The following is a 22,554-nucleotide window of genomic DNA, read 5'->3' as shown; positions in this document are numbered from 1 at the left end:
TTAGGTCATGAGTGTGAAACCCTCATGATGGTGTTAGTGGCTTTGTAAGAAGAGTTACTAGGAAGTACCCCCTCAGTCTGCGTTCTGTCATCTGAGGATACAAGATGACTGCCATCTGCAAAACAGGAAGTGGGCTTTCACCAGACATCAGATCTACCAGCACATTGATTTTGAAATTCTTAGCCCCCGGAACTCTGAGAAATGAAAGTTTGTTTTTTAAGCCATCCAGTCTATGGTAATTTGTTACAGCACTCCAAAGTGACTAAGATACAAGTCTTTTGCCCATTTTTCAGTTGAGCTGGCTGTCCATATATGTATGAGTCTTGATTCTAGTCTTTTTATTGTGTCATTGTTCAGTTTTACTGTACTGAACACTCAATTTTTTTTTGTTTTTCTTGAATTTAACTTAATTTTTTTATACAGCAGGTTCTTTATTAGTTATCCATTTTATACATATTAGTGTATATATGTCAATCCAAATCTCCCAATTCATCGCACCACCACCACCACCCCCGCCACTTTCCCCTCTTGGTATCCATACGTTTGTTCTCTACATCTGTGTGTCTCAGTTTCTGCCCTGCAAACCAGTTCATCTGTACCATTTTTCTAGGTTCCACATATATGCGTTAATATACGATATTTGTTTTTCTCTTTTTAACTTATTCCTCTCTGTATGACAGTCTCTAGATCCATCCACGTCTCTAATTTCATCCACGTCACCCAATTTCATTCTTTTTTATGGCTGAACAATATTCCATTGTATATATATACCACATCTTTATCCGTTTATCTGTCGATGGGCATTTAGGTTGCTTCCATTTCCTGGCTATTGTAAATAGTGCTGCAATGAACATTGGGGTGCATGTGTCTTTTTGAATTATGGTTTTCTCTGGATATATGCCCAGTAGTGAGATTGCTGGATCATATGATTCTATTCTTAGATTTTTAAGGAACCTCCATACTGTTCTCCATAGTGGCTGTATCAATTTACATTTCCACCAACAGTGCAAGAGGGTTCCCTTTTCTCCAGGCCCTCTCCAGCATGTTGTTTGCAGATTTTCAGATGATATCCAATCTAACTGGTGTGAGATGACACCTCATTGTAGTTTTCATTTACATTTCTCTAATAATTAGTGATGTGGAGCAGCTTTTCATGTGCTTCTTGGCCATCTGTATGTCTTCTTTGGAGAAATGTCTATTTAGGTCTTCTGCCCAGTTTTGGATTGGGTTGTTTGTTTTTTTAATATTGAGCTGCATGAGCCGTTTATATATTTTGAAGATTAATCCTTTGTCCATTAATACCTTTGCAAATACTTTCTCCCACTCTGGGGGTTATCTTTTCGTCTGGATTGTAGTGTCCTTTGCTGTGCAAAAACTTTTAACTTTCATTAGGTCCCATTTGTTTATTTTTCTTTTTATTTACATTATTCTAGGAGGTGGATCAAAAAAGATCTTGCTGTGATTTATGTCAAAGAGTGTTCTTCCTATGTTTTCCTTTAAGAGTTTTATAGTGTCCGGTCTTACATTTAGGTCACTAATCCATCTTGATTTTATTTTTGTGTATGGTGTTAGGGAGTGTTCCAATTTCATTATTTTACATGTAGCTGTCCAATTCTCCCAGCATCACTTATTGAAGTGACTGTCTTTTCTCCACTCTATATCCTTGCCTCCTTTGTCATAGATTAGTTGACCATACCTGCGTGGGTTTATCTCTGGGCTTTCTATCCTGTTCCATTGATCTGCATTTCTGTTTTTGTGCCAGTACCATATTGTCTTGATTACTGTAGTTTTGTACTATAGTCTAAAGTCAGGGAGTCTGATTCCTCCAGCTCTGTTTTTTTCCCTCAAGACTGCTTTGGCTATTTGGGGTCTTTTGTCTCTCCATACAAATTTTAAGATTTTTTTCTTCCAGTTCTGTTAAAAAAGCCTTTGGTAATTTGATAGGGATTGCATTGAATCTGTAGATTGCTTTGGGTATTATAGTCATTTTCACAATATTCATTCTTCCAATCCAAAAACATGGTATATCTCTCCATCTGTTTGTATCATCTTTACTTTCTTTCATCAGTGTCTTGTAGTTTTCTGCATACAGGTCTTTTGTCTCCCTAGGTAGATTTATCCCTAGGTATTTTACTCTTTATGTTGCAATGGTAAATGGAGTGTTTATTTAATTTCTCTTTCAGATTTTTCATAATTAGTGTATAGGAATGCAAGAGACTTCTGTGCATTAATTTTCTATCCTGCATCTTTACCAAATTCATTGATTAGCTCTAGTAGTTTTCTGGTGGCATCTTTAGGATTCTCTATGTATAATATCATGTCATCTGCAAACAGTGACAGTTTTACTTGCTATTTTCCAATTTGTATTCCTTTTATTTCTTTTTCTTCTCTGATTGCTGTGGCTACAACTTCCAAAACTATGGTGAATAATAGTGGTGAGGGTGGACATCCTTGTCTTGTTCCTGATCTTAGAGGAAATGCTTTTAGTTTTTCACCATTGAGAATGATGTTGGCTGTGGGTTTGTCATATACGGCCTTTATTATATTGAGGTAGGTTCCCTCTGTGCCCACTTTCTGGAGAGTTTTTATCATAAATGGGTGCTGAATTTTGTGAAAAGCTCTTTTTGCATTTATTGAGATGATCATATGGTTTTTCTCCTTCAGTTTGTAAATATGGTGGATCATATTGATTGATTTGCGTATATTGAAGAATTCTTGCATCCCTGGGATAAACCCCACTTGATCATGGTATATGATCCTTTTAATGTGCTGTTGGATTCTGTTTGCTAGTATTTTGTTCAGGATTTTTGCATCTCAGTTCATCAGTGATATTGGCCTGTAGTTTTCTTTCTTTGTGACATCTTTGTCTGGTTTTGGTGTCAGGGTGATGGTGGCCTCGTAGAATGAGTTTGTGAGTGTTCCTCCTTGTGCTATATTTTGGAAAAGTTTCAGAAGGATTGGGCTTAGCCCTTCTCTAAATGTTTGATAGAATTCGCCTGTGAAGCCATCTTATCCTGGGCTTTTGTTTGTTAGAAGATTTTTTTTTTTTTTTTTTTTTGCGATACTGCGGGCCTCTCACTGTTGTGGCCTCTCCCGTTGCGGAGCACAGTCTCCGGACATGCAGGCCCAGTGGCCATGACTCACGGACCTGGCTGCTCCACGGCATGTGGGATCCTCCCGGACTGGGGCATGAACCTGTGTCCCCTGCATCGGCAGGTGGACTCTCAACCACCGCGCCACCAGGGAAGCCCTGTTGGAAGATTTTTAATCACAGTTTCCATTTCAGTATTTGTCATTGGTCTGTTCAGATTTTCTATTCCTTCCTGGTTCAGTCTCGGAAGATTGTGCATTTCTAAGAATTTGTCCATTTCTTCCAGGTTGTCCATTTTATTGCCATATAGTTGCTTGTAGTAATCTCTCATGATCCTTTGTATTTTTGCAGTGTCAGTTGTTACTTTTCCTGTTTCATTTTTAATTCTATTGATTTGAGTCTTCTCCGTTTTTTTCTTGATGAGTCTGGCTAGTGGTTTATCAATTTTGTTTATTTTCTCAAAGAACCAGCTTTTAGTTTTATTGATCTTTGCTGTCGTTTCCTTCATTTCTTTTTCATTTATTCCTGATCTGATCTTTATGATTTCCTTCCTTCTGCTAACTTTGGGGTTTTTTTTGTTCATCTTTCTCTGATTGCTTTAGGTGTAAGCTTAGGTTGTTTATTTGAGTTGTTTCTTTTTTCTTAAGGTAGGATTGTATTGCCATAGACTTCCCTCTTAGAACTGCTTTTGCTGCATCCCATAAGCTTTGGTTCACCTTGTTTTCATTGTCATTTGTTTCTAGGTATTTTTTGATTTCCTCCTCGATTTCTTCAGTGATCGCTTGGTTATTAAGTAGTGTATTGTTCAGCCTCCATGTGTTTGTATTTTTTACAGTTTTTTTACTGTAATTGATATCCAGTCTCATAGCCTTGTGGTCCGAAAAGACACTTGATACGATTTCAATTTTCTTAAATATATCAAGGCTTGATTTGTGACCCAAGATATGGTCTGTCCTGGAGAATGTTCCATGACAACTTTAGAACATCGTGTATTCTGTTGTTTTTGGATGGAATGTCCTATAAATATCATTAAGTCCATCTTGTTTAATGTATCATTTAAAGCTTGTGTCTCCTTATTTATTTTCATTTTGGATGACCTGTTCATTGATGAAAGTGGGGTATTAAAATCCCCTACTATGATTGTGTTACTGTCGATTTCCCATTTTATGGTTGTTACTATTTGCCTTATGTATTGAGGTGCTCCTATTTTGGGTGCATAAATGTTTACAATTGTTATATCTTCTTTTTGGATTGATCTCTTAATCATTATGTAGTGTCCTTCTTTGTCTCTTGTAATAGTCTTTGTTTTAAAGTCTATTTTGTCTGATATAAGAATTGCTACTCCAGCCTCTTTTGATTTCCATTTGCATGGAATATCTTTTTCCGTCCCCTCACTTTCAGTCTGTATGTGTCCCTAGGTCTGAAGTGGGTCGCTTTTAGACAGCATATATACTGGTCTTTTTTTGTATCCATTCAGCCAGTCTATGTCTTTTGGTTGGAGCATTTAACCCATTTACATTTAAGGTAATTATCGATATGTATGTTCTTATTACCATTTTCTTAATTGTTTTGTGTTTGTTATCGTAGGTCTTTTCCTTCTCATGTGTTTCCTGCCTAGAGAAGTTCCTTTAGCATTTGTTGAAAGTCTGGTTTGGTTGTGCTGAATTCTCTTAGCTTTTGCTTGTCTGTAAAGGTTTTAGTTTCTCCGTCAAATCTGAATGAGATCCTTGCTCAGTAGAGTAATGTTGGTTGTAGATTTTTCCCTGTCATCACTTTTTTCTTCCATCTTCAATATTAAAATGGCTACACAAAAATTCACCAATTTTGATGTTTTTTTTTTAAATGCACACTGATATGACAGCTGTCACATACAATCTAACAAAATTGTTTTGAATGAAGTTAGAAGACAACTAAGTGCTACTAGAACCATCTTATGGAAAAAACAGAGCAAACCTTTTGACCAACCCAATAGACTGTCCTATTTTAATTTTTATTTATTTATTTATTTATTTATTTTTTGCGGTACGCGGGCCTCTCATTGTTGTGGCCTCTCCCGTTGCAAAGCACAGGCTCCAGACGCGCAGGCTCAGCGGCCATGGCTTACGGGCCTAGCTGCTCCGTGGCATGTGGGATCTTCCCAGACCGGGGCACGAACATGTGTCCCCTGCATCGGCAGGCAGACTCTCAACCACTGCGCCACCAGGGAAGCCCTAATTTATTTTTATTTTAAGGAAGCTAAGAGTTAGGAAAGCTAAGTGTAATACCTAAGATACTAGTTATCTAAATTTTGAAGGTTAAACCAACATTACATTTCCAGAGTCAACCAAACTTGGTGTTAGTATATATTTCTTTTTTACATTTCTATGTTCCATTTGCTAATATTTTAAGAGTTTTGCTTCTATGTGAGTGTGAGAAATTGGCCTGTAAATTTCCCATATTTTTGTTAGATTTCCTTATCAAGGTTATGTTGAACTCATAAAATGAGTTGAGAACATTTCTCCCTTTTTCTAAAATCTGGAGGAGTTTGTCTAAGACTGGCATTATAGCTTTCTTTAGCATTGGTAGACTTTATTGGTGGCTATTTGACCCTTAGTTTTCTTTGTAGAAGGTTTGTAATTATGTATTTAGATTTCTATAATAGTTATTTGAATATCTAAAATTTCCATTTCTTCTTGTTTCAGTGTTGATAAGTTCTATTTTTCCATTTCACCTAAAATTTCACAGTTATTGGCATAACAATGTTTATTATGTCTTATACATATTTTTTTTTGTGTTTGCGTGTTCTCTTAGTTTCTCTTTTTTTTTTTTAATCAATTTTCTAGGGGTCATCACTTTTAAAAATCTTTTAACAGAAGGATCATTTGGCTTTGTCAATCTTTTTTATTTTATGCTTTTTCATGCTTTATAATTCTATTTTTGTGTGTTAAGTTTTCTGTTATTTTTATATATTTTTCAGATAGATTCTTAAATATTTTATTAGCTGGTTCTCTTCTGTCCTAATATATATGCATTTAAGTTCATAAAGCATGTCTTTAAGTGTATTCCACAAATTTAATATGTAATTATTACTCATTAGTATTCAACTTAAATATTTTCTAATCTCCACTGTGAGTTCTACTTTGAAATACATTCTTTACTTTCCAAATATTTGGGGATTTTCTGTTTATATTTTTTGTTATTTCTGATTTCTTGCACTGTGACCAAAGAACATATTGTGTATGATTTTTCTCTGTTGGATGTATTAAGATTTGCTCTATGACTTTCATGTCAAATTTGGTAAATATTTTATGTGTACTTTAAGTGAAACTATGTTTTGCTGTAGTTTACAGTGGTCTATCAAATGTTTATTAGATAAAGTTTGCTTACCATTTTATTCAAATATTCTATATCTTTACTGATTTCTTTGTTTTTTTCTTACTAAGTTATTTCAAAATCTACCATTGTGCTTATCAATTTGACTACTTTTGTTTCAGTAAATGTTTCTTCTTTAGTAATTTACACTTCGTATAACTTCCAAATGAATTAATCAGTATCAAGTGTGCCTCTTTAATATAGTAATGCTTTTTGCCTCAGTATTATATTAATATAGCTATATCAACTTTCGTTGGGTTTTTGTTTGAATGGTCTTTCTCTGCCTCTTGTTGTAGATGTTTTTTGTGTAAGTGGCACACATATTGTGAACAGAACCTCCATACTGTTCTCTATAGTGTCTGTACCAACTTACATTCCCACCAACAGTGTAGGAGGGTTCCTTTTTCTCCACACCCTCTCCAGCATTTATTATTTATAGACTTTTTGATGATGGCCATTCTGACTGGAGTGAGGTGATACCTCGTTGTAGTTTTGATTTGCATTTCTCTAATAATTAGTGATGTTGAGCATTTTTTTCATGTTCCTTTTGGCCATCTTTATGTCTTCTTCGGAGAAATGTCTATTTAGATCTTCTCCCCATTTTTTGGTTGAGTTGTTTGTTTTATTGATGTTGAGTTGTATGAGCTATTTGTATATTTTGGAAATTAATCCCTTGTCAGTCACATCATTTGCAAATATTTTCTCCCATTATGTAGGTTGTCTTTTGTTTTGTTTATGGTTTCCTTTGCTGTGGAAAAGGTTTTCAATTTAATTAGGTCCCAGTTTATTTTTATTTCCATTACTCTAGGAGACGGATCCAAAAAGATATTGCTGCGTTTTATGTCAGAGTGTTCTGCCTGTGTTTTTCTTTAGGAGTTTTTTACATTTAGGCAGTGACAGATTCAATGCAATCCCTATCAAATTACCAATGGCATTTTTCACAGAAGTAGAGCAAAAAATTTTAAAATTTGTATGGAAACACAAAAGACCCCAGATAGACAAAGTAATCTTGAGAAAGAAAAAACAGAGTTGGGGGAATCAGGCTCCCTGACTTCAGACTGTTCTATAAAGCTTCAATAATCAAAGGCATATGATACTGGCACAAAAACAGACATAGATCAGTGGAACAGGGTAGAAAATCCAGAAATAAACCCATGCACCTGTGGTCAATTAATCTATGACAAAGGAGGCAAGAATATACAGTGGAGAAAAGACAATCTCTTTAATTAGTGGCACTGGGAAAACTGGACAGCTACATGTAAAGAATGAAATTAGAAGATTCTCTAACACCATATACAAAAAGTAAAGTCAAAATGGATTAAAGACTTAAATAAAAATATCACTCCATTGTATAGTGTCTCCACTGTTTTTGCTGCAAGATCAGCTATTTGTCTAATTGTTGCTTAATAGATAATCTGTTTTTTCCTCTGACCACTTTTAATATATTTCTGTCTCAAATTTTGAGCAGTTTTTTCCCTGCAGGAACTACTTGTGGATTTTTTTTTTTTTTGGCTTCATGTTCTTAGTCGACATGGAATATGTGGCTTTTTAAAAAAATTATTTAATCTATTTTTGGCTGTGCTGGGTCTTCTTTGCTGTGTACGGGCTTTCTCTAGCTGCGGCAAGTGAGGGCTACTCTTCGTTGCAGTACGCGGGCTACTCATTGCAGTGGCTTCTCTTGTTGTGGAGCATGGGCTCTACAGCGCAGGCTCAGTAGTTGTGGTGCGTGGGCTCAGTAGCTCTGCGGCATGTGGGATCTTCCTGGACCAGGGGTTGAACCCTTGTTCCCTTCATTGGCAGATGGATTCTTAACCTCTGTGCATGGCTTGATTTTTGAAATCAGTTTTTGAAAGCTTTCAGCCCTTATCTCTTCAAATACTTCTGCACCATTCTTTTTTTCTATCATTTGAGATTCACATTGTAGGATCTACACCATGTTGAAAACACTATTTTTTTTATAGTTTTTCTAATTCTCTCATATTTTTTCTTTAGATTTTAATATTTGTATAACTTATTTTTCTAAAGTAATGATCAGTTATTTTCCCCCATATATATGTATACCTCATATATTTTCCCCTTAATATTTAAAACAACTCTTCCAGTATTATATTTGGTATTTTCATATAAGTTTAGTTATTCAAAGAGATTAACTTAGTTGCCCAAGTTCACATATCTGCCAAGCAACTTAGGTTGAAATTTGAACCAAGGTCTAGTTTAAATATCTCTTGCTTTTCATTGTATGAAGTTACATTTCCTTTTTTCCTATGTCTTTTTGTCTTTCTCATTTGATATTTGGAGAATAGCTGTTATTCAGAATGGTGTGTATAATGATGAATTGCCTTAGTTTATCTTAAAATAACATTGTCATTCCACCTATATGTATTGGATACAGAAAAATATACAAATTTTTGAGCCAAGTATTACCCCTTTAATGAGTTTATTTTCTACAAGGAAAAAGGAATGTACACAGTTTATTATAATAGAGAACATGATATCTCAACTGATGAGATCAAGAAAGAATTCATTGAGTGAGTAGAACTTATCATGGAAGAGATGGCAATGTGAGAATTTTTATTTTAATTTTTTTTTATTGCATTCAAGGGTAACTTTTATATTATAGATTTGTTTGTTAATACAAATAAAGAAAACCAATACTAGTGGTTCATATTGTGTTTCCTCCCAGCAAATCTATTTGTACATACTCAAATTGTCACTTACTGAGTATTCAGGTAAACAGTAAAATTTTGTCCATCACGATACACAGTGATTGAAAAAATTGGATTTTTTCTCCGTAGGTTATTTCATTTTTGGCTGCAGTTTTGGGTAAAAAGGGAACTCGTGAAGATATTGAAAATAATATGCCAGAGTTTTTACTAAGAAGTATGAAAAAGGAACCCCTTTCTTCTACAGCAAAAAAGGTAAGATATCTAGAAATGTACAGTTCATGAAGCTGGTATTGCAAAAGTGTCTGGAAACTTTTAAACATTATACATTATAGTATAAATTTAAAACATAAGGATTTAAAGGCATTATTTAAACATTTCTTTCATAGACCTAATTTCTGAAGGATTATCAGTTTTGTCCTCAAGTTAGATATGATTGACTCTGAAAATAGCAAAATGTAATTTCAGTTTGAATTTTGGGGGTGGGTTGAGGCTTTCAATCTTTTGCTTGGCAAGATTTACATGACTTAATTTGATTAATTTGTTAAATTTCCATGAATGTGTATGTAAAGTTAATTGAAGTCCATTGTATTGTTTTTTATCTATATGAGAATGAAATACAGACAGTAGTAGATATTGCTAACACAGGTGCCTCAATGATAAAGTTGCATAGCAGAATAATTACCTCCTGAATATATGAAACAAATCCATCCTATACAAGGAACATCAAAGTTGGAATCAGAGAGGCTAAGGTCTAGGCTTGTCACTGTCTCTGCCCATGTGACTGTTAAGGCTATTCATATCCATTCTTCAGCTTTTTCCTTTGTAAATGTGTGTTTATAAATATCTTATACATAATTCTTATAAAAAATAAAAGATTTCTAAAAAAAATGAAATGCAAAAAAGAAAGGTGTACTATAGGTATGTGTCTGACTTTTATATTGTCCTCAGCATCCAGGAAACTGGATAGAAATAAAGTTTAACTGATTTCATGAAATCCTTACCATATTATGGTGATGATCCACTTTCTGCACGTTTTTAAACAGTGTCTTTTACATATTTCTTATATATAAGATTGCTGAGAAGTCCAAGTTTACTCTTGTCTATGATTAAGGGCATTTCAGTGTAAAATTTTGAGAAGTATTGGCTTAAGGTATTAAAAAATCTTATTACTTTAAATTTCCTATTATTTTCAATAGCATAGGCACATTCTTTTTTTTTTTTTTTTTGCGGTTCGCGGGCCTCTCACTGTTGTGGCCTCTCCCGTTGCGAAGCACAGGCTCCGGACGTGCAGGCCCAGCGGCCATGGCTCACGGGCCCAGCCGCTCTGTGGCACGTGGGATCCTCCCAGACCAGGGCACAAACCTGCGTCCCCTGCATTGGCAGGTGGACTCCCAACCACTGCGCCACCAGGGAAGCCCTAGGTCCATTCTTAGTGTCAATTTAAATTTGATCCTAAAGAAGCATTATAATTCTTAATGTGTTTTATGTTTTCAAGAGTTCAAGTACTGTTTTTAGCTTTGTTTTCAGATTGATTTGAATGTGTTGAACCATCCTTGCATCCCTGGAATAAATCTCACTTGACGATGGTGTATGATCCTTTTAATGTATTGTTGAATTCAGTTTGCTAGTATTTCACTGAGGATTTATGTTTATCAGGGATATTAGCCTGTAATTTTCCTTTCTTGTGGTGTTCTTGTCTGGTTTTGGTATCAGGGTAATGCTGGCCTTGTAAATGTTTGGAAGTATCACCTCCTCTTCTATGTTTTTTGGAAGAATGTGGGAAGAATTGGTGTTAATTTGGTAGAATTTACCAGTGAAGGTGTCTGGTCCTAGATTTTTATTTGTTTGGAGGTTTTTGGTTAACGATTGACTCTCCTTACTAGTAATTGTTCCGTTCCGATTTTCTGTTTCTTCATGATTCAGTCTTGGTAGGTTGTCTGTTTATAGTAATTTGTCCATTTCTTCTAGTTTATCTAATTTGGTGGTGTATAATAGTGCAGAGTAATTTCATATGATCCTTTGTATTTCTGTGTTATTATTTGTAATGTCTCCTGTTTCATTTCTAATTATATTTACTTGAGCCTTCTCTCTTTTTCTTAGTCTAGTTAAGGGTGTCAGTTTTGTTTATCTTTTCAAAAAACAGCCCTTAGTTTTATTAATTTTTTCTATTATCTCTCTAGTCTCTATTTCATTTATCCTCTCTGATCTTTGTTGTTTCTTTCCTTCTAACTTTGGGCTTAATTTGTTCTTCTTTTTCTAGATTCTTAAGGTATAAAGTTGGGTTGTATATATGACTTTTTTTTAAATATAGGCATTTATCACTATATACTTCCCTCTTAGAACTCCTTTTGCTGTGTCCCATAAGTTTTGGTATGTTGTGTTTCAGTTTTCATTTGTCTTAAGGTATTTTTTGATTTCGTTTTTGATCTCTTCTTTGACCCATTGGCTGTTGAGGAGCATATTATTTAATCTCGACATATTTGTGGATCTTTTAGTTTTCCCCTTTGATTGATATCATACCATTATGTGATAAGATATTTGATATGATTTCAGTCTTCTTAAGTTTATTAAGACTTGTCTTGTCTCCTAACATTTTATCTGTCCTGGAGAATGTTCCATATGTGCTTGAGAAGAATATGTATTCTGCTCCTGTTGAATGTTCTGTATGTGTCACTAGGTCCATCTGATGCAATGTGTAGTTTAAGTTCAATGTTTCTTTATTGATTTTCTGTCTGAGTGATCCATTGTTGAAAGTGGAGTATTGAAGTTCCCTATTATTTTATTGTTGTCATTTTTTTCCTCTTCACATCTGTTAATATTTCCTTTATATATGTAGGTGTTCTGATATTGGGTGTATAAACATTTACAGCTGTTACATCCTCTTGATGAATTGACCCTTTTATCATGATCTAATGACCTTCTTTGTCTCTAAGAATAGCTATCCCCACTTTCTTTTGGTTTCCATTTGCATGGAATATCATTTTCCATCCACTCACTTTAAGTTTATATATGTCTTTAAAGCTGAAGTGAATTTCGTTGGTAATATGTGTTTGGGTCTTTTTTTTAAAAAATCCATTCAACCACTTTATGTCTTTTGATTGGAGAATTTAATCTATTTACATTTAATGTTCCATTCGTTTCCATGACCCAGTCCTTCCAACTGCCTGTTCTTCATTGAGTTTTTTTTGTTGTTTTATTTTGTTGGTTGTTGTCATATTTAAGTTTCTTCTAGGAAAACTTTCTTTGTGGGTTTTCTTTATTTTGTTTTTTTTTTTTTGGAAGTTTTCTCTTATGTAGGTAAAGGATGGATTCCTCAGGTCTTCAAGTATGTCAGTTCTCATCTGTTTTTGTAGTGTTCTGATCATCCGGTAGTGCCCTTCCAGGCATTTTACTGCTATTATGGATTTATTTTTATATTTGTCCTTTTGTTTTATTGGCATCAATAAATGCATGTGTTTAGTTAATCATTTGAACTGGAATTCTATAAAGAATGTTTTTAATGAGATTACCAGTGACGTCCTACAGTATTCCCCAGAAGCAAATCCAAACAAAACTTATAATTTTGTGTGATGAAATTTACAAAAGATAAATTTGTCTTGATCCATTTAAAACCTCAGTGCATTTTTAAAAGATAGTCTATTGGGCTTCCCTGGTGGCACAGTGGTTGAGAATCTGCCTGCCAATGCAGGGGACATGGGTTCGAGCCCTAGTCTGGGAAGATCCCACATGCCGCGGAGCAACTGGGCCCGTGAGCCACAATTACTGAGCCTGTGCGTCTGGAGCCTGTGCTCCGCAACAAGAGAGGCCGCGATAGTGAGAGGCCCATGCACCGTGATGAAGAGTGGCCCCTCCTTGCCACAACTAGAGAAAGCCCTCACACAGAAACGAAGACCCAACACAGCCATAAATAAATAAATTTAAAAGATAGTCTATTAAATAGCTAGAAGAGAAATAAATTTCTTTATATTTATTATGCTAATGCCAAAATTGCAATGGAATATTGAAAAATTAATGTTCGAACTACTTGAAAAAAGTCCTTTTAATGAATTTAAATGTTATCAATTAAGGAGTGATGGGTTTGAGGTATGTATGTGTGATACACGATGCATTTTATATATATTTTTAACCTTTTCAAGTGTGAATAAATCATCTAAGAATGTGTGAAATAGATGTTTTGTGCCAAGAATAAATTCCTAAAGGAAAAGATACAAACTATACATTTCAAATATTCTTGGAATGATTCTTTAGATTTAGGCTGTTAAGATTGGAATTCAGTCTTTATGAAAATGAATCAAAGTAAATTCTTTTAAAAATACTACTATCTTGTATGATAAAACTTTAAAGATTCTGTGTAAAATTCATAATCAGTATTAATGCAGAGAGGGAGGATTTTTCTAGCAGTCATAATGCCAGCATCAGACACAATTTCAATGGTGATTAAACAAAAAATTTTCCAGTATTTTATTTACTGTACACTATTTCTTTAGTTTATTATCTTGCAAATGATGCTACTTGTTTGATTTTTTGCTACTGAGTTCTTCATATATTTTCGATATTAACCCCTTGTTATATACATGGTCTGCAAATATTTTCTCCCATTTAGTAGATTTCCTTTTCATTTTGTTGATGGTTTTCTTTGTTGTACAGAAGCTTTTTAGCTTGATGTAGTCCTACTTTTTGGTTTTTGCTTTTGTTGCCTTTGCCTTTGGTGTCAAATCAAAAAAATCATTGTCAAGATGTAAAGGAGCTTACTGCATGTGTTTTCTTCTAGGAGTTTTATAGTTTCAGGTCTTAATTTCAAGTCTTTAATCCATTTTGAGTTCATTTTTGTGTATGGTATAAGACAGTGACCCAGTTTCATTCTTTTGCATGTGGTTATCCAGTTTTTCCAGCACCATTTAGTGATATCTTGACAATATTTATTCTTCCATGAGCATTGATTATCTTACTATTTATTTGTGACATTTAAAATTTTTTTCATCAGTGTCTCATAGTTTTTAGTATACAGGTTTTTTATTTCTTTGTTTAAATTTATTTCTAGTTATTTTATCCTTTTTGATACAGTTGTAAATGAGATTGTTTGCTTAATTTCTCTTTCTAATAGTTGTTAGTGTATAAAAATAAAACGGATTTTTGTATTGATTTTGTATCCTGTAACTTTACTCAATTTCTTTATTAATTCTAACAGTTTTCTGGTGGAATGTTTAGGGTTTTCCGTGTATTTCTGTGTCTTTGGCAAATAGTGACAGTTTTACTTCCTTTCAAATTTGGATTTTTTTCCCCCCTCTGGTTAGGATTTTCAGTACTATGGGAATAAAAGTGGTGAAAGTGTGCATCTTTGTCTTGTTCCTTGTCATACAGGAAAAGTTTTCAGCTCTCACTATTGAGTATGATGTTAACTGTGTGCTGGTCGTATATGGCCTTTATTATGTTGAGGTATGTTGTCTCTGTACCCAATTTGTTGAGTTTTTATCATAAATGGATGTTGAATTTCCTCAAATGCTTTTTCTGCTCTGTTGAGATGACCGTATGGTTTTTATTCTTCATTTTGTTAATGTGGTGTATCATGCAGTTGATTTGCATATGTTGAATCGTCCTTGCATCTATGGAATAAATCTCACTTGATCATAATTTATGATCATTTTTGATGTATTGTTGGATTCATCTTGCTAATATTTCATTGAGGATTTTTATATTTATGTTCATCAGGGATATAGCCTATAATTTTCCTTTCTTGTGGTATCCTTGTCTGGTTTTGGTATTGGGCCTCATAAAATAAGTTTGGAAGCATCCCTTGCTCTTCTGTTTTTTCAAAAAGTTTGAGAAGGATTGGTATTAATTCTTTGAATGTTTGATAGATTTTACCAGTGAAGCTGTCTGGTCCTGAACTTTTGTTTATTTGGAGGTTTTTGGTTACTTATTCAATTTCCTTACTAGGAACTGTTCTGTTCAGATTTTCTATTTCTTCATGATTCAGTCTTGGTACATTGTATGTTTCTAAGAATATATCCCTTTCTTCTAGTTTTCCAATTTGTTGGCATAAAATTGTTAGTAGTTGTCTCTTATGATCCTTTTTATATCTGTGGTATCAACTGTAAGTTCTCCTCGTTTATTTCTGATTTTATTTGAGCTCTCTATCTTTATTTCTGTTATGTCTAGCTAAAGGTTTGCCAATTTTGTGTGTGTTGTCAGAGAATCAGCTCTTAGTTTCATTAACCTTGTCTGTCATCTTTTTAGTCTCTATTTGTTTATTTCCACTCTGATCTTTATTATTTTCCTCCTTCTACTAACTTTAGGCTTCATTTTCTAGTTTGTGTTTTTCTAGTTCCTTGAGGTGTAAGTTTGGTTGTGTATTTGAGAATTTTTTTGTTTCTTGAGGTAGTCATTTATCACTATGAACTTTCCTCATAGAACTGCTTTTGCTGCAGCAATAAATTTTGGTACATTATATTTCCATTTTCATTTGTCTTAAGGTATTTTTTGATTCCTCCTTTGATTTCTTCTTTGACTCATTGGTTGTTCAGTAGCATGTTGTTTACTATACACAAATTTGTGAATTTTCCAGTTTTTGTCTTGTAATTGATTTCTAGTTTTATACCACTGTCATCAGGAAAGATGCTTGATATGATTTCAACCTTCATAAATATATTGACTTTTTTTGTGGCTTAACATGGTCTATCCTGGAGAATGTCACATGTGAACTTAAGAATACATTCTGCTGCTTTTGGAATCATTTGTATATAAGTTATAAGTCAATCTGGTCTAAGTTATTTAAGGTGCCACATATATTTTTAAATTTGACTTTCTTAATTCTTTGATATTCTTGTTAGTTAATTTACTGTTCATTTATTTGCTTTACTTATGTTTTCTGAAAATATAATTTTACTTGTCATTTCCATTCTCATGTTTTATTTACTTTTGTTTAATTAGAAGAGATGATATTTATTGTTTTGCTCTCCATTGATCTAAGTGATATTGGTCTATAATTTTCTACTTTGTTAAGACTGTTTATCAAGTTTTGGTATTCCTATTATGCTGCTTTTCTAAAAGGGATTTGCAGAGGCTCCTAGAGCGGATTCTCAACTTAAATTTCCATATATTAAATAGCCGTAATATATCAAAGGAACAGTTATCAATTATGCACAATTAGGATGTAAATTAATTAGATTTGGCATTTTTGAAAGAATTAAGATTGTAGAGTTAATTACAGGGAATATGCTTTAGAGTTTTGCGTTAAATAGCAAAAATTCCAATTTTATGGTCTGTAAGTTCTCTCAATATAGGTACATTTTATTTTTCAGCTTGATATCACACTTCCTCCAATGTGAAATTTTTACTTTGGCTCTGGTGGTCTGTCATTGTCCTCTGCATAGACAGTGCTATTCCTGCCTTGCCACTGACACATGCTTTTATTCATTATTTCATTTATCAACTGAACACCTTTGTTTTCTAAGCACAGCACAAAGTACCATAGTTACAGTGGCAAATAAGAATGTTATGCATCTCAAGGTCATAGGCTTTCTGATTTAAGGTGCTAACATGATATATCATTGTTGGTTAAGAGCTTTGGCATTACACAGACATGGGTTCAAATACTTACTTTTCCACTTTATAGCATTATGACCTTGGGCATATTATTTAACACATCTATACTTTAGTTTTCTCATCTCTAAAAAGGAAATAATAAATATTTTTACTTTATAGCATTTTTATGTGAAGTCCTTGGGTTAATGTCTGTTAAATGGCATAACTCAGTTTTCTTACCTCTTTTAGTATTAAAATGAGTTATTGATCCATTTGATTTGCCTTTTACAACTTTGAAGACCAATAATGTCTATAAGGAATGTCTTAATTTTTAAACAACTTCTGGAATCTTAGGGCCGATTCTAGGAATCTTTAGGTTCATTGGCACCTTTTTTTTTTTTTTATGTTTGGGATTTTTTTATTTATTTATTTATTTTAGCACCTTTGTTGGAGTATAATTGCTTTACAATGGTGTGTTAGTTTCTGCTGTACAACAAAGTGTAGATTCGTTGACACCTTTGATGAATGACCCCTCGAGTGGAAAACTGCTCAAAGTGCTCAGATGGAGTTTGGATAACATTTTCATCTTATGATATTAAAAAGTAAAAAGGTTGGGGGGTTGGGCAGAGACAATAACTGGGCTTATTACTTGGAGCCCAAATTTTTTATTTGAAGGTAGTAGGAGAAAAATGGAATTCATAAGATAAATTCCGAGCCAGAAGATGAAACTATTTGAGATGAATCACGTATGACAAAAAAGTACTTATATATGCTTGATGCTGGGGTAGAAGAAAGGAACTCTCACATTTAGTAGGTTAATCTTCTCTTCTTTTTCTTTTTCCTGTTTCTAAAACAAAGTCACAGATATGACATCTTACAACTGACAAATGGCCCAGCTGAAATGTTTCATAGAAGAGAGTGTAGGATTTAGAGTAGTATTGTATTATTTTTTTGTTTGTTATTTTATTTTTTTGTTTGTATGTATGTGTAATTGGCTCATCTTTATCAAGTAGGACAAGTATAAAACTGCAGAAAAGAAACTTACTTAAAACCCTATTAAAGATAATAGCTTAGGAATAGTGGTAACAGTAGGAGATAAAAACATTAAAAATTAAAATGGCTAATGACAACAGGATTTGGGATTAGTACAGGAAATGTTGGTGAAACCCCAAAACATTCATTTCAAGATTAAACAGAAATATTGTTAATCTTAATGGGTTAGGGCAGAAGTCCCACTTACATGAGTTAAGAGAGAACAGGAGGAGAGTAAGTAGGGACAGCAAGTATTGATAACTCCTGAGGATCATTTCTATAAAGAAAGTAAAGTAATGGGGGATAGCTAGAGAGAGATGTAGGTTTAAGAAGGAACTTTTTTGTTTGTTAGGTTTGTTTTTTAACGCTGAGAAATATATATTAGAATGTGTTTGCTTGGGGTTGTATGCGGTCCATTGAAAAGCAGAATGTAATCATGTTGGGCAGATTGGGAACAGTTTCTTCATCATTGACTTCAGGTTGACAGGAAGTGATTGGAGCCACTATATAAGTTCAGGGTTTGTCTTTAGAAAAGAACATGGACAGTTCACCCATGGTAATAGATGGGAGAGCAGAATATATAGAAGTAATTATAGGTAGGTTATTGATCTAGTGATAAGAGAAGAGGTTTTCTTCTAATTGCTTCAATTTTCCAGTGAATTTTCCAGGTTATCAACTGATAGTATCTGAGAGAGAGGGAGAGGAAATGGACTAGGAAAGTGAAAAGGAAAGAGAGCTCTGGAAGACCATACATTTCAATAAAAAACCTGGCCTGCTTTGCATATTTCTATTACCCACATGGCCCTTGAAGTTATTACTGGGATCCTGATTATACTCTCTTTTTTTTTGTTTTGGAGAATTATTTTTTTCTTATCTCTCAACTCCTTTTGGGGGGAAAATAAAAAATAGCTGCTCCTTTGGACAAGGTTGGGTATCTATTTTTTTCCTAATAAGGTGCTAAGTAAACAACAGTACTTTTTGATGGACTTCTAAGTCCAGATATATTCAATTTCTCAGTTGTATTTATACTTATTAACTACAGTGTCAAAAATCAAAGAATAGGACTATTGATATTCTGGATTTAACTTTGGGGTTCTTTTTCATTTAAAAAATTATATCATTAAATTTTTTTTCTTCTTTTTACAGATGTTCTTAATAGTTGCTCCTCTTTCTGTCCTCTACAACTGGAGGGATGAACTGGACACCTGGGGATATTTCAGAGTCACTATTTTACATGGTAACAAAAAAGACAGTGAACTGACTCGTGTGAAACAGAGGAAATGTGAAATTGCTCTAACAACATATGAAACACTGCGCTTATGTCTGGATGAACTTAACAGGTAATCGAAATAATGGGAATGATTGCATTAGTATTCTGTTTATGTCAATTGTATTTGTCCCTTTATATTGTGATTTTTTTAAAGCTCTAAATATTCTTTAGCATGATTTAACTTTATTTCAGGATTATTGAAATAGACAGTTTATAATAATTAACTTACTTTCTAAGAAGAAAATCCTGAGTCAGATTTTATACAGTTCCTTATTTAATTTCCTCTATTACCTATCCAAACAATGCATGTTAATGCATAGGACTTGTCCTAAATCTCATGTGCAACCTTTTATGTGTATGATCTGGACTAAAACAGTGATTTTCATGAATTATTTTAATTATGGGAGTCTGTTGTGAATATAGAGTGGCAAAAAATGCATATACATATTGAGAACCACTATCCCAGGACTATAAGTACCCAAAAGAAATGAACTGTATCTTAAGATTTTAGTGGGGAATCTAGAGACAGGCAATTATAAAGTCATGTGAACGCTATAATATGAAACAGGGGATGTTATAGGAGCACATGAGGAGCCTGACTGCTGCAGAGTGAGGAGAGTAGTCAGGGAGCTTCCCAGAGAAGATGACCTATGAGCTGAGTGAGAATTGAAGGATAGGTAAGAATAGGAAAGAGCAGGAAAATAATCCAGGAAGAGGGAACAAACAACATTTGCAGAGAGGACTTCCCTAGTGGTGCAGTGGTTAAGAATCTGCCTGCCAATGCAGGGGACATGGGTTCGATCCCCAGTCCAGGAAGATCCCACATACCGCGGAGCAACTAAACCCGTGCGCCACAACTACTGAGCCTGTGCTCTAGAGCCCGCAAGCCACAACTGCTGAGCCTACATGCCACAGCTACTGAAGTCAGTGTGCCTAGAGCCCGTGCTCCGCAACAAAGAAGCCACCGCAATGAGAAGCCCACACACCGCAACCAAGAGTAGCTCCCGCTTGCTGCAACTAGAGAAAGCCCACGTGCAGCAACAAAGACCCAACACAGCCAAAAATAAATAAATAAATTTATCCCTTATAAACAAAATTATAGAGGCCTTCAGGCAACAAAGATCACAGCACTTTTTAATAAATGAAAACAGTTCTGATGCTTTCTGCATGTAATGACTGTAGCCTAGAGTGGAAGAAGGAAGTGGCCAGATGACAACACCAGTGTGGTAAGCAAGGAACAGAAAGCCTCTTAGAGGATTTTGGTCTTTATCCTTAGAGCAGCAGAGCGTCCCTGAAGTGTTTTCAGGAGATTACTATTATGATAAAAATGATTATATTTACATTTTATAAGTAACGAAGCTGCTCTGTGCAGAGTAGAGCCGAACTGAATGGAGAAAGACCAGTTAGGAGGCTTGTTATGAGCTAAATTGTGTCCCCTCCAAATTCATGTGTTCAAGTCCCAACTCCAAGAACCTCAGAATGTAACTTAAGGTAATTAAATTAAAATGAAGCCATTATGGTGGGGCTTAATCTGGGAGTCCAATCTGACTGGTTGTCCTTAGAAGAAGAGAAGGAGATACGAGGAACTCATGTACACAGAGAGCAGCAATCTGTAAGGAGAGCGACCTCAGAAGAAACCAAACTTGCCAACACTTTGATCTTGGAATTTGAGCTTCCAGAACTGTTGTGTCTGGCATCTTTTGCTCATCATCATGTTTTTGAGATTCAGCTATGTTATTGAATGTATCAGTGATCATTCTTTTTTAATGCTGAATTGTATTGTATTTTATGAATATATCACATTTTGTTATCCATTCATTTGAGGATAGATATTTGGGTTTTCCAGTTTTTGGTTACTGTAAGTAAAAATTTAAGTAATATTTATGTATAAGCCTTCTTTTGACATATATTTTGATTTCTCTTCTGTAAATTCCTAGGAGTGGGATTTCTGGGTTATATGGTAAGTATAGGTTTAACTTTAGAAGAAACTGATAAGCCATTTTCCAGAGAGGTTGTACTATTCTACTCCAACTAGCAACCTATTAAATTTCGTTTGTTTCATATTCTCACCAATATTTGGTATTGTCAGTTTTTTTGTTTTTAGCATGTATAGTGGTATCCCATTGCAGTGTAATTTGCATTTTTCTGATCTGTGTACACTTGAAAAAAGTGTTTTTTCTACCGTGGTTGGATGTGATGTTCTATAAATATCAGTAAAGTCAGTTTGGTTAGGTGTTGTTCAAGTATTCTCTGTCTTTACTGATTTTCTTTCTAATTGGCTTACAATTTCTGAGAGAGGAATGTTGAAATTTTCAATTATAATTATGGATTTGTTTATTTCTCCTTTCAGTTCTGTCAATTTTCAGTTCATATATTTTGAAGCTCTGTAATTAGGTACACACACATTGATGATTAGGATTTTTTCCTTATAAATTGATCCTTTTATCTTTAAAAATGTTCCTTTTCATATCTAATAATCTTGAAGTTTTATCTGGTATTAATATAGACAATACAGATTTCTTATGTTTACTGTATGTTTATCATTTTCCAACTTTTTGTTTTTATCTGTTCCTTATATTTAAGGTGAGTGTCTTGTGGTTAGCATATAGCTGGGTCTTGCATTTTTATCCTTTTTGATAACCCCTGCCTTTTATTTGGAGTGTTTAGTCCATTTATATTTAATGTAATTATTTTGTAAAGTTGGATTTAGAGCTACCATTTTTTGTAAGCTCTAGGATTTTATTTTACAAGCTCATAAGTTTGCCTGTTACTATTTCCTGGATGCTGTCAGAAGACAGGAACAATCTGAGGCATGAAGTTAAGTAACTTACCCAAGCCTACAACAACTAAGTCAGTCGTGGACATGAGATTTAAACCTTGACTTTGGGCTTTTATGCAATGTATTATGTAAGAGATATTCTATAGTTAGATAAATGTAATAAATTCATTTATCATAGCAACAGTCATTTTAATTTTTGTTTAACTGCTCCTTTAGACTGTGAGGTCTTTGATATAGAATAATTTCTGTATTTCAGTGCTTATTACACTTCTAGCATATAATAGTGTCAAGTGGTTATTTTCTGTGATTGTTATAAATATTAAATAAGAATTCTAACATTTCTGTGCAAAATTAGAAAAATCAAATGTTACAGTTTTTGTTGTATTTAGTTTTCCTTTATTTGTTTGAATGGCTTTATTTTTAACAATATTCAATATAATTTATATTCAATCTGAGTAAATATTAAGTAATTTTTGTGAGAATGCTCCATATGATAGACCAGGATTAAACATTTATCATAGATAATCCATAGAGTAGATAAACACTCTATGAGTGAGCTGTATCTCTTTGTTATTACGGTTATGTTTTACTTCATTTTTATTTTTATCAAAGTTATTATTTAAAGAGCCAAATATGAACACAGTTCACTCCTGTCTGCCACCCCCATTAGCTGTTCTTCAGAGACAGTCACCTTCAACTCTTTAACTTATCTTCCTAGTTTTTACTTCCATATCTCAAAGAACATGTTTATGCTGCAACTTAAAAATTATCCTTTAAGTTTTTAACATCACTTGTTGATTTCCTCTTAAGGAAAAATGAAGATCTTGCTGTATTTTGCCCT

At 33.9% G+C, this 22,554-nt stretch overlaps 1 protein-coding gene across 5 annotated transcripts in view; it reads left to right on the top strand.

Annotated features, from left to right (window-relative positions):
• ERCC6L2 (ERCC excision repair 6 like 2) overlaps positions 1-22,554 on the top strand; it is a 157,170-nt gene that overhangs the window by 24,874 nt on the left and 109,742 nt on the right. For all 5 annotated transcript variants that reach the window (XM_027094256.1, XM_027094254.1, XM_027094255.1 and 2 more), the window contains exons 3-4: positions 9,238-9,360; positions 18,811-19,004. In XM_027094256.1, coding sequence (XP_026950057.1) covers positions 9,238-9,360; positions 18,811-19,004 — 317 coding nt within the window. The remainder of the gene's footprint in view (positions 1-9,237; positions 9,361-18,810; positions 19,005-22,554) is intronic.

Source organism: Aethalodelphis obliquidens, unplaced genomic scaffold (genome assembly GCF_003676395.1).
Source record: "Aethalodelphis obliquidens isolate GAN/ISIS:26980383/991018 unplaced genomic scaffold, ASM367639v1 scaffold88, whole genome shotgun sequence".
Classification (NCBI taxonomy): Eukaryota; Metazoa; Chordata; class Mammalia; order Artiodactyla; family Delphinidae; genus Aethalodelphis; species Aethalodelphis obliquidens.
Note: the sequence above shows the minus strand (reverse complement) of the source record. Positions and strands in the feature narration are given on the sequence as shown.